The following is a 12,070-nucleotide window of genomic DNA, read 5'->3' on the forward strand; positions in this document are numbered from 1 at the left end:
ATTTACAACACCAATTGGTCTGTGTCTTTTGCTGCAGTTGAGGGAACAAGATTGGAACTTGTCCAGAAGCAGAAAGCCTGCAGTCTGTCCTTCCTTGGAGTCTCGGAGATTGTGTCCCACGTATTGCTGCCTCAGAACAGTTATTGCTGCTGTCTGCTGACCATCTCACTTGCTCTGTGAACTTGGGAAAATTATTTCCTCTCAGCCTCATTTTCCTCGTTTACAGTTCCTATAAAGTGAGAATAATGTCTGCCTCCTAGAGTTGTAGAGGGATTAAATTGATTAAGGCATTTAGAACAGTACCCGGAAGATAAAAAGTACTCAGTATATGCCAGGTGCTATGCTAAGTAGAGTCTGTTCTCATCATCTTACCTGTGAGAACAACTCACACAGAGGTGTGAAAGCATCCCCAGATCCTTTGTTGAGTAGTAGAGCTAAGGTTTGAATCCAGATCATTTGACTCCAACCTCATGTTCTCTTACACCATCCGCATCACTCCAGGGGAATTCCCCCGGACCCTAGTCTTGCCCCCAGCACTGCCTTCCCAGAGAGCTCCTTCCAAAAGGTGAAAGTGGGGCTTCTTAATATCTGTGGAGCCCAGAGTGTCAGGCATTCCCCTGAGAAATCCAGAGATGAGAAAGCCACAGTTCCTATCTGTAGGGGGTGCAGACTTCCCATGACAGGGAGCAAATGCCAGCACAGAGACACTGCCCAGGGAAGCTACTCTGCAGGTGCAGGAAGATTCTGGGGGTGAGCAGTTAGGTCATACTGAGGCTGGGGCATTGGCTTAGGGAAACCTTGGAGTGGGCATGGGCTATTTTGAGTCCTCGTAGGGTCGTAGATGGACAAGGGGAGGCATTTCCATTTACATCACTATCCTGAGCCAGGCTGGGAAGCTAGGGTAGCATGAGAGAAGGGGTGGGGTTGAAGCCAGAGACGTGACGGATTGCTAGTCAAGAGTCAAGCACCACTGACCCTATGGGATGAGCGGTAGTGTCCCAACCTGATGGTGGAAACATGCTGGACAACACTGATGGAAGACCAACAGCGCTGGTGGGAAATAGACTTGAAGCTATGGTCTGTCTCAGGAACGGGAGGACTTCCTACCAATCCCATGATCCTGCCCGAGACCTCTCCCTGCTTCTGACTTAACCCATACAACCCTGTCTGCTTCAGGTTCCCTTTTGTCTGAGCATCTCAGCACTGAGTGTCATTCTACTGGCTAAAGATACATGCTCTGTAAAACACTGCCCTTGGATGCAAGCCAGCTACTTCTAAGACAGATTGTAACCAAGAATTAGGAAAAATGGCCCTGGTGGCTCAGACGGCAAAAGCGTCTGTCTACAATGCGGGAGACCCGGGCTCAATCCCTGGGTTGGGAAGATCCCCTGGAGAAGGAAATGGCAATCCACTCCAGTACTATTGCCTGGAAAATCCACTGGACAGAGGAGCCTGGTAGGCTACAGTCCACAGGGTCGCAAAGAGTCGGACACGACTGAGCGACTTCACTTTCACTTTGGGCTTACTGAGGCACTGTGTTTATCTCTGACATGATTTTCCAGAGGATTTTGGACTTAACCTCCTGGTATCTCTCCCTCCATATGATAAGCAGCTAGTCAACCACACATTTGGTAAGGGAGTGCACCAGAGCCAGAGTCCAACCCCAGGTCAAGGCTGCTTCGGCCCTGCTCTCAAGCTGTGTCCCCGAGCAGCGCTGACCCCAGAAGTCAGTGTAGCGCAGTCACCATGTATTCCTTGTTTCTTTACATTACTTACTCCAAGTACTTGATGCAGGTGATCAGATTTCCCCTTCAGCTGTGTGGTAGATACTCTTGTTATCCACCTACTGCAAAGGAAGAATCTGAGCCGCAAAGTGATTAAGTCACCTGCCCTGGGTGACTTAATATCTCAATAATGATATCTTAATAATAATATCTCAAACCCAGGCCGTCCAGCCCCAATGCCTGAACTCTGCTGCGCTGCTATGTCGCTCCGTACCAGGCAAGGAACTGGAGCCTTAGAACAAAGCCATGAGGCTGCAGTAAGGAGCAGAGGCCGCCAGAGGGCGCAGGGCCACCAGCTGTGTGCTTTTACTTGTTTGGAAGGCTTCCTTTACCACAAGTGCTGTGTTCTCTCCTCTGCAGCCCCCACAGAGCTGTGTGCTCCTCCAGATAGATAGGGACCCCCAGGGCCCAGCTCTCAGAATCTGTTCTCTCATCATGAGCGCTTTCTGGAGGGAGCCAAGGAGCCCCCTCTAGTCTGGAGTGGGGCCCACTCTAGAGCAGCCTCTGAGCAGAGACATCACTTTGCCAATAAAGGTCCATCTAGTCAAAGCTATGGCTTTTCCAGTAGTCATGTACGGATGTTGGACTATAAAGAAGGCTGAGTGCCGAAGAATTGATGTTTTCCAACAGTGTGCTGGAGAAGACTCTTGAGAGTTCCTTGGACGGCAAGGAGATCAAAGCAGTCATTCCTAAAGGAAATCAACCCTGAATATTCATTGGAAGGACTGATGCTGAAGCTGAAGCTCCAATACTTAAGCCATCTGATGTGAAGAGCTGACTCGTTAAAAAGAGCCTGATGCTTGGAAAGATTGAGGACAGGAGGAGAACGGGGCAACAGAGAATGAGATGGTTGGATGGCATCACTGACTCAAAAGACATGAGTTTGAGCAAACTCTGGGCAAGATAGTGAAGGACAAGGAAGCCTGGTGTGCTGGAATCCATGGGTTGCAAAGAGTCGGACGTAACTTAGCTACTGAACAACACCTGAGCCTGCTGCCCTGGCTCAGCCCCAGTGGTGCCCACTGTCCCCTACTCCAAGGTTAGGGTGGGGAAGGCCACCCCCCATCCACCCCAGCTGAGTTTCCTGAGGCTCTGCTCTTCTGGGACCTCAGCTGATGCATTATTTGGGCAGGTGTGGGGAGGGCCATGGTCAGGCCAGCCACAAGCCTTGCCACTGTACATCCACCCTTGATCTCCCACCCCTCCCTCCGAGCACCTCCCGCCCCGTGCCCACACTCACATCAACCCCTTTGGCCATCACGAACATTATGATTATTGCCACTATTTGCCAGGCCCTGTGCCCAGCACTTGACAGCCGTTATCTGAGTTAGCACTCCCAGTGCCTTGGAGGTTGATGTCATTTATCTCCCTTTTACTGCTGGACATTGCCATTCAGAGAGGTGAAGTCATTTGCCCAAGGTCACCGTCGTGAGAGGTTGGCAAGGGGACGGGAACCCAGAGCTGCCTTACTCTGGTCTGCTCTTGGCACCAAGGCCTATGACCTCTTCCACAACACTCCCTAGTTGCCCTTGACCTTCCTCAGGGCCAGTCTCCACACCCATCCCAACGCACCCCACCCTAGCCTGAGCTGACGTCACTGGGTGAATGCCACCCCTCTCAGGACGCAGCCCCCAGAAGGTCAGGGAGGCAACTTCCTGTCTCAACAATGGCAATAAAGATGTCCGAGGACACTTCTCACCCTTCCCACCCCTGAGTGACATCCACAGGCAGAGGCCTTCCTGGGAACGGTCCTCCGAGAGCGTGTGAGTGTGTGAGCTGTGTGACGGGTGGGGGCGGGGGCCGTGTGTGTGGAGGTTCCGTAAGTCAGGGTAACTGCGGGTGCTGATTGTGCTTGTGTGGCCTTCTGAGCATGTGCGCAAGACCTTGTATGTGTGTGCTTGTGTGTCTGTGCCTGGGTATGTGTGTTGCCTGTATGATTGTGACTGTGTGCCTTGGTGTGCCTGTGTCTGATCACGAACCGCAGACAGGAGAGAAAGCATTCTGTAGGAAGGGAGGGCCGGATGGCTCCTAACCTCGTCAGCCACTCGTGTTTTCCCCTGTGGCCCCCGTCCTGGGAGACAACTTGCCTGGGATAGAGCTGGGGTTAGGATCCTCAGATCTGTTCTTCCCCCTTTCTCATCATATTCCTGGCCTGGCCCCTGTCACTGCTCCTCCCTGCTGTGGCCCTTTGGACAGGCACCCAGATCTATCTACTACCCGTTCCTGCCCCCGGGCAGTTCATACCCTCCTCCTTGTTCCCCCACCCACAGATTTCCTGGTCAGACCAGAAACTGGTCTACTGTGAGCTGCTGGCCTATGCTGGAGCACGTTCCCTGCAGGCCTCAAAGGCCAGAATCACACCTGAGACCATGGAAACAACATAGACTCTGCAGTCAGAAGAACCTATAATTCCATCTGGGCAAGACATTGCCCTCTCTCAGCCTCAGTTTCCTCATCTGTATAATGGGGTTAAAATGTTGATGAGACCATCCATGAGCAGTCAGATGGAAGCAGCCAGCCCAGGCCCTGGAATGTTGCAGATCCCAAGGGCCCATCTACCTCCCCTTCTTGCCCCTTGCTTCTCTTCCACAGGCCAAGACTCATCATTCCCCTGCAACACCATACTTCCAATCACCCCTGGCCCTCTCGGGGCACCATGGGGGTGGGACACAGCCCTTCTCTCCTAGACCAGTCACCAAGGACCATGATGGTGTTTCTAAATCACAGCTCTCCTCTCCTCCCTGGCTTCCCACTGTCACCAAGTCGAGGGCAAAATACCTCCACTTGATGTGCAGAGCCTCCTCTGACTGCTCACCCACCGCCAGAGGGTGTCACACTCTACTTCAGCCCATCCTTCTCTGGGCTTTCTGATGCCAGCCTTTGCTGTGCAGCCCCCATCTCTGTCGTTCCAAATCCTCCCATCGATCAAGGCCCTGTTCAAACATCACCTGGTCTGGCAAGTGTCCCCGGACCTGGTCCCAGGGGCACCTTTTTCCCCAAGGAGCCCCAGGGGAACCGTGCCTGTGTCCTCTCCTCCCTCTAGCCTGCGGGCTCTGGGGCACACGGGAGGAGCTCCAGATGGGTCTCCTTCTTTCCCTGACAGCCTTTGGGTGCAGTGGTTGCTTCTGTGGTCAATGCCCACAGGGGGCCAGGGTTGGGGGGGTAGTTGCTGGGGGGATGAGACAGCAGCTGGCCTGCCATGTGGGGAGCAGATGGTGAATGGAGCTCCCCAGGTGCCTCATCCTCACCAGGCCACGGGGACGTGAGATGACACTGCCAAGCAAACAACCAGACACACCCTCTGTCCACTCCCCAGCTGCCCCCCAGAGCATCACGGGAGAGATCCTGCCCACCCCAGCACCTGGGAGAGGGGAAGGGGCCCTGAACCCCCGCCTGGACTTCAGCTCACTTTCCTCCTCTGTGAAATGGCCGTCGCTGTAAAACAGGGTCTGACTCAGTGGCTTCACCTTTCTTCTCCTCCTTCTGCGAGGATGGAAGTCTGAGGGCCAGGAAGACAGGGCAGGAGGTATGAACCAAGTAGAAGTTTCAGCTTTTCTTTGGCGCTTGGGAGAATTGGCCTCTGCTCTGGAATTTACAGCTTTGTGACCGCAGCTGCTGCCAAGCCCACCTTGGCAGTGAGTCTGAAAAGCTGTGCCCCCCTCCAGGCTGAGCCGGCCTCCCTCTCTGTTGGCTAGGTGCCCTCATGCCGAGCACCATCAGGGCAACTGTGCCCGAAGCTTCTGCCCGCGCCCTCGGGAAAGTTGTGGCGTCTTAACCTCTCCGGGCCTCTGAGCTTCCGTGTGCGCACCTATAAAGTGGGGTTCCTACAGTGACTCTTCATGCATTCCCAGCTGGTAGGAGGCTCACATACACCGGGATGTCTTCCTCAGGCAATTCTGGGCCCTCGGAAGAATGTCCAGGATGTGTTTACAAGCGGGATGGGGAGGCTGTGAACTGTGGGCCGCACCCTGCTCATGGCCACACAGACCAATATGGGAGTCTCCAGCCTCCCACCTGGGCTCTGTTCCAGGCCTTCCTTCCTGGGGTCAGCTGAGGCCTTCCCCCCTCAGGGAAGCAGAGCCAGGCCTGGGAGGACTGGGCCTCAGGGCACCCAACTTTAACAGGCACCCTGGAACCATGGTGAGGTCACCCCAACCCAAGAGTTCAACAACCTCTAGGCCAAAAACGATGGCAGTCGGCAACCTCACAGAGTCCAGAGGGCACCCCAATAACAGGGGGAATCCCGGCAGCTGCCAGAGTGGGTAAGGGGTGGCTGGGCTGCAGGCCGGGGTCTGGTTTCCACACCTGTGAAGCACGTACCCAGACTGAGTGCTTAAGCCTCGTTCCCTGTTACTGTTCATGTTGTGATTAGTTCAGATACCACAGCCTCTCTGGTCTCCAGCCTTCCCTGGTGGCTCAGATGGTAAACTGTCTGCCTGCAATGCAGGAGACCTGGGTTTGATCCCTGGGTCAGGAAGATCCCCCGGAGAAGGAAATGGCAACCCACTCTAGTACTCTTGACTGGAAAATTCCATGGATGGAGGAGCCTGGTGGGCTACAGTCCATGGGGTCGCAAAGAGTCGGACCCGACTAAGCGATTTCACTGGTTCACTGGTTCGGGTCTCCTGCAGGATCAGGGGTGGCCACTAAGTGCCAAGGCTTGTGTGGGTACTGGGGCCACCGCGGAGCAAGACACAGGCTCTGCTCTCAGGAGTTTACAGAAGAGCGGGTGGGACAGATTGGTAGGTTTTATCAGGGGAAAGAATAGGAAGCTGGTGGAGCCCAGGGGGCAGATATGGTCTTAACACAGGCTTGCTGGGGCTGGAAGCCAGTGAGGAAAGTTTTCCAGGCAATCCAAAATCCACAAGTATAGTTGTCATTGTTTCCATTTTTCTGATGTAGAAACTGAGGCTCAGAAAGAGCACACAACTATTCACTGATGAGCGGGGACTCTACCCCAAGGCCGCCTGGCTCCAAAACTGGAGCCATTCTACCAACATCAGGAATCTCCAACCTCTGGGATCTAATGCCTGATGATCAGAGGGGGAGATGATGTGATAATGATAGAAATAAACTACACAGTAAATGTAAGCACTCGAATCATCCCTAAACCTTTCCCCACCCGCCTACCCTGGTCCATGGAAAAACTGTCTTTCATGAAACCAGTCCTTGGTGCCAAAAAGGTTGGGACCGCTGACCTACAGGGCCCCAGGTCTGGGCTCCTTCTCTCCGGCCCGATCCTAGGGCGACTTGGGATCCTGGGTGAAAGGTGAGCAGGGAGCGGACCATGATGAGCTTTGAATGCCAGGACAAGGAGTCTGGACCATGATGAGCTTTGAATGCCAGGACAAGGAGTCTGGACTTCCTTCTGAAGGTGTTGGGGAGCCACTCATGGGTTTTCACGTGGGGAGGCAGGCAGAGGTGGTATGGCCTGGAAGGCTATGGAGGTTCAGGAGTTTGTCAGAAGAGGTGGCCTTGGATGTGAGCGGCCCCAAACAACCCAGACTGACCCACTTGCTGCCTGTAAGGAACGATGAGGGGTGTTGGGGTGCTGGGGAACCAAGACTACAGGACTCAGGTGTGGGCCTGGGGTGGTCCAGAACCCCAGGCTTCCAAGAGGGCCCCAAGATCCAGCAGCTTCAATGCAGGAGAAGAGGGAGGGGGCCTGAATCCACATCTGGGCCCAGGCTGGGCCAGGGAATTGGCGGGGAGAGAGAGGGAGGGTACTGGTTTCCATTTCCCAGGGCAGATGTCAGAGGTAGGGTTGGGTAGGGTCAGGCCCAAAGGGCTGAGGCCTCGGAGCCATTTCCTCTTTCCCACAGTGTGGAGCTATGTCACTCCCACACACCTAGACTCCCACCCACCCCACCCCTGGTGTGCACCAGGTCAGCCCTGGCTAAGGGGATATGGGAGAAAGAGGCTTCAGGAACCAAAGCCCCCTCCCTTCACCCCGAATCCCATGGTGCCTCAGGAGGGAAAGGACTGAAAAACGAAAGGGAACCAGAGACAGGGTTCCTTCAGCTCACAGCAGCCTATTCAACTCCATCCTTGATGCTAAACTGAATCCCAGTCCAGCTCCAGATCCAACCCCAGGCACAGACCTGACCCCCACCCACTCCTCCATCTCCAACTGCAGACTCAACTCCAGCCTTAACCAAGCACAGAAACTGAACCTGACTCCAACCAACCTCCACGTCAGGGACAGTCCCCACATCATCCTAGCCGCACTCCCAATTCTAACCCTTACCCTGACCCTTACCCCATGCCCAGGCTCAGCTCCACCCTGACCCGGACCCAAACTTGAATTCGAGTCCTAACCTGAACTCCTACCACTCTCTGCTACTTCATCTTGCCCTAAGGTAACTCCAGCCCCACCTGGAAACCTATGAGTGGGCTTAAGCCAGCTTCCACGCTAGCCCAGCTCAAGTCCACCAAACCCCAATTCCAACGGCAGCAGCAACCTCAGCTACACTCCTCCTGGTCTGTACCTGTGCTCACCTCCATCCCAGTCACATTAAATTCTACCCTGATTCTAGCCTTACCTTCAACCCAAACTCCATCCTTAACCCTACTGTACCCTGTCCATACCTAACCCTCCACTGGTGTTCACTCCCACCCAACTCTCAGCTAGCAGAGGCCACCACATGGCTGTTCTGGATATGTAGACTTCAGCATATATACACACCCCTCACACATACTAACACACTTCAGTTCACACATACACCTCTGTGTACACACACACACACACACACACACACACACACACGAAAAGGAGGGAAGTTTAGTCTGGTTCTGAGGATTAGCCTGAGAGGGCAGGTTAACCAAGTGTTTCTTGCTCCTCCCTGGGGTTGAACCCCTTTGAAGTTCCCTCCAATTTCCCCTTCAGTGTTGACTCTCCCCACCCAGGGATTCCCACCCCCACCTCTTTGTTTGGAGCCTCCCTGGCTTCCAGCCAGATTGATTTGTAGACTAGAACAAAGCAGCTCCTGGGGCTGCCCTTCCCCTGTGTCCAGGAGGCTCTGCTCAAAAAGAATATAATAAACATGCACTCTGCTGGAGGACAGAGTTCATGGGGGTCAGAGTCTAGAGGGGCAAAGACGCACACCCAGGTAACTCAACTCGACAAGATCCCAGGTAGGGAATGTTGTCTGGTTCTGTGAGAACAAAGAGAGGTTATTTAGCTGAGGATGCAGTGGGGGTTACTGGATCTGGGCCTTAACGTTTAAGTAGGAGTTCATCTAGTGAAGAGGAAGGAAAAACCTTCCAAGGCAAATGGAACCACGTATTCGAAGTCAGAGTTGAGCTTGGCAGGAAAGGCCAGGATGGAGGAGATTAGCCTGAGCTAGTTGTGGTGGTGGGGGGAGGGGGGTCAGAAAAAAAGAAAGGGATGCAGTGAAGGGAGGGGGAGATGGCGAGAGAAGCAGGGGTAAAGGGAATCAGGAAGGAGGAGAGAAACACATTCGAGGATGATATGAACCTGCTGGATGGACAGGGGGCAGACCCAGCACAGGATGAGAACAGACTGTGGCTCAGACCAGGAGGCTGCTCCCCAGAAGGGCCAAAGGGAACCAGAAGCTGCTGTTGCTATTGACCAAAACAACACTAACTCAGCGGTCTGTGCTGTGTGCTTTCTGTGTGCCAGGCACTGAGGTGAGCGTCTTTCTAACCTCGTTAATTCTCACCCCCATGAGAAATGCATTATCATGTTGGTCCCCAGAGAGAACACAGGGAGCTCTGAAGTTCAGAGATGGAAACAATTTGCCCAAATTCACCTGCATCGAAATGGGGCAGAGGATGGAGCTTGAACCCAGGCCTATGGATGACAGAGCTGAGTCCTTTCTCAAAGTCACAGTGGCCAAACCTAGTACCCGCCTTGGTTGTCTCATCTCTCATGACTTGAAGCCCCCTTGAAACCTCCTCCTCCTCCCCCCAGGCTGAATTACTCACATTTCCCCACTTCTACCAGGCCTATTTTACTTCCCTGCTATCCCACAGGTGACATTCTGTGCAAAAAATGGCCTTCTACCTTTGGCCCCTTCTCTAAGAAAATTTTCACCCATTCTCTAAAACTGAGTGCTGGCACAACCTCCTTTGGGAAAACTTCCTGAACTGCCCTGCCCCTGGGCTGGGTGAATGGCCCCTCCATTCCCCTTGCCCACCCACTCCCCTAATAACCCTGCACTGCCCCTGCCTGGGCCTCCCTCTTTAAGGGCTGGGTGCAGTCTGCAGCCCCACCCTGGCACATGGCCTGGCCCCGAGCCATCAGTGAGTGTGAGTAGTTGGTGAATGAATGCAGAACCCAGTCCAGTCGTGGGTTAAAGTGGGAGCCCAGGGAGGGGCTGGGGCTCTGACGCTTCCCTTGACTGATCTCTTATCTGCCAGGGCGGTCTTGAGCCTTATCTGATTAGGATTGAATTGACCAGCAAGCAGCTGAGATGCTCATCAAGGCTCCTGAGTTACTCAGTAACCCTGCCCCTTTAAAAGTCCCACTGTTTCCCCCTGGCATCCAGAACCAGTCACTCTTCTCTCTTGGGTGCTGCCGCCATGAACACCTTCCTGCTGTCCGCCCTGTGCCTCCTTGGAGCCTGGGCCACCCTGACAGGAGGAGTCATCGTGAAGGTAAGTTCTCTTTCCCCACCGTTGCCCAGACTACTCTCCACCTCCAGGGTCCAGGGCCTATCCTCTGATAAAGCAACCCCTCCCTGGGGACTGGGGGTGGGGTATGTCTAAGGATTGGTTCTGCCCCACGGATCTCCTTCTCAGTCCTGCCTGTTACACCTTTCATTTTTAAACTCATAGAAAGATCAAGAAGAGAGAAGAGAATCAGTCAGGGAAAGGCAAGTGACTAGCCAATTTACAGAGTGCTTGCTGTGACCAGGCTCTGCTGGGGCCCCAGGATCACTTTGGGAAGAAGGGATTGCTAGCCCCATTTCTTAGAGGGGGCGGTAAATGGAGCCTTAGAGTTTGTAATTTGTCATGGGCACGTGGTCGGGAAGTGAAGGAGCTCAGTTTCATTCTAGACCTTACTTCTCAGCCAAAGCCCTGACCTGGGCCTCAGAAATCACCTGGACACCCTGAAGGTCCTGACGGGAGGGCGTCCCTACTGGTGTGGATGCCAGCTAAGAAGCCAGCCCGGCACCCATTAGGGGCCCCACTCTGGCTCCACAGCCAGACCCGGGAGGCCTTTTATTGCTTCTCAAACATCAGCCAGGCACCAGGCTGGAGCTGGGGCCCAGGGGATCATCCCACACTGCTCTCAGGCAGAGGTGAAGACAACCTGGGTGCAGCCACGTGGATCAGGAAGCCTGGATCTGGTCCCAGCTCTGGGTCTCTCCCCACAGATCCGCACCCACTCGTAGACACCTGTTGTGTCCCTGACACTTCGTGTCTGTTTTCTCCATGCCTCATATAACATGCAGAACCTAGGCTACCGGAGTGTAATGACCTGTTCATGATTCCAAAGCAAAACCAGGATCCAAGCCTAGTGTCTGGCTGTAAAGCCTGAACTCTGATTACCTCATATTGCCCCGTGGCGGAGCACCTGGCTCCCATATGCCGCAAACACTGCTTGAGCGCCTCTGGGCTGGGAGAGGGGTCACTCCTGGGGGAGGCAGTCAGGGAGCAGGCTGCAGCCTGGCCTCACACTCCGGACATGTCTCTCTTAGGATGGAGACTTCTCCTTTTCTCTGGAGTCGGTGAAGAAACTCAAGGACCTCCAGGAGCTCCAGGAGCCTAGAATCCCTAGAAATCCTGTTGGACCCATCGCTTCCAACCTTTGTAGCTTGCCTACTTTTCCCGAAGAACTCAAGCCTCTTTGCAAGGAGCCCAACGCCCAGGAGATCCTGGACAGGCTGGGTGAGTAATCCTCTCTCTGAAGAGCCCGGTGCCCATGGATTCCCGGATTTGTAGCTCTTGAGGGAGAAGTGTGTTCTGATTGGTGGGATTCCGAGGACGGGCTCAACTCTGATTGGTGGGTCTGTTAAGCCCTGTTGTGCTTCCGGGTTCTTCTGGTCTCCGCCGTAGCACCTGTCTGAGTAGACTCTTCTAATTGGCTGCCTCGAGTGGTACTTGTGTCCTGGTTTGTTGTTGAAAGCCCCGCTGGTCAGAAAGGACAGGCCTGGGTTTCTCCCGGGTGGCGGATGTCCAAACTCTGGCTCAAGTGAGGAAGGGAGTTTTGGGGAAGGGAAGCTGCTCTCACGGGGCTCCGTCTCTCCCGTCTAGGGGCCATCGCAGCGGATCCAAGCACGTGTGAGATCTGTGCCTACGCGGCTTGTGCTGGATGCTAG

At 54.3% G+C, this 12,070-nt stretch overlaps 1 protein-coding gene across 1 annotated transcript; it reads left to right on the forward strand.

Moving 5' to 3' along the window:
• Positions 1 to 10,328: 10,328 nt before the first annotated feature.
• GUCA2A (guanylate cyclase activator 2A) lies at positions 10,329 to 12,070 on the forward strand. The gene is made up of 3 exons (XM_052638212.1): positions 10,329 to 10,403; positions 11,450 to 11,639; positions 12,006 to 12,070. Exons 1-3 carry the CDS (start codon positions 10,329 to 10,331, stop codon positions 12,068 to 12,070), a joined length of 330 nt encoding a protein of 109 aa, XP_052494172.1.

This window comes from Budorcas taxicolor, chromosome 3 (assembly GCF_023091745.1).
Source record: "Budorcas taxicolor isolate Tak-1 chromosome 3, Takin1.1, whole genome shotgun sequence".
Taxonomy (NCBI): domain Eukaryota; kingdom Metazoa; phylum Chordata; class Mammalia; order Artiodactyla; family Bovidae; genus Budorcas; species Budorcas taxicolor.

Coding starts and splice junctions, on each gene's coding strand:
- GUCA2A (XM_052638212.1), top strand. CDS start 10,329: ATGAACACCTTCCTGCTGTCCGCCCTGTGCCTCCTTGGAGCCTGGGCC. Junction 10,404..11,449: donor CAGGAGGAGTCATCGTGAAG/GTAAGTTCTCTT, acceptor TGTCTCTCTTAG/GATGGAGACTTCTCCTTTTC. Junction 11,640..12,005: donor GGAGATCCTGGACAGGCTGG/GTGAGTAATCCT, acceptor TCTCCCGTCTAG/GGGCCATCGCAGCGGATCCA.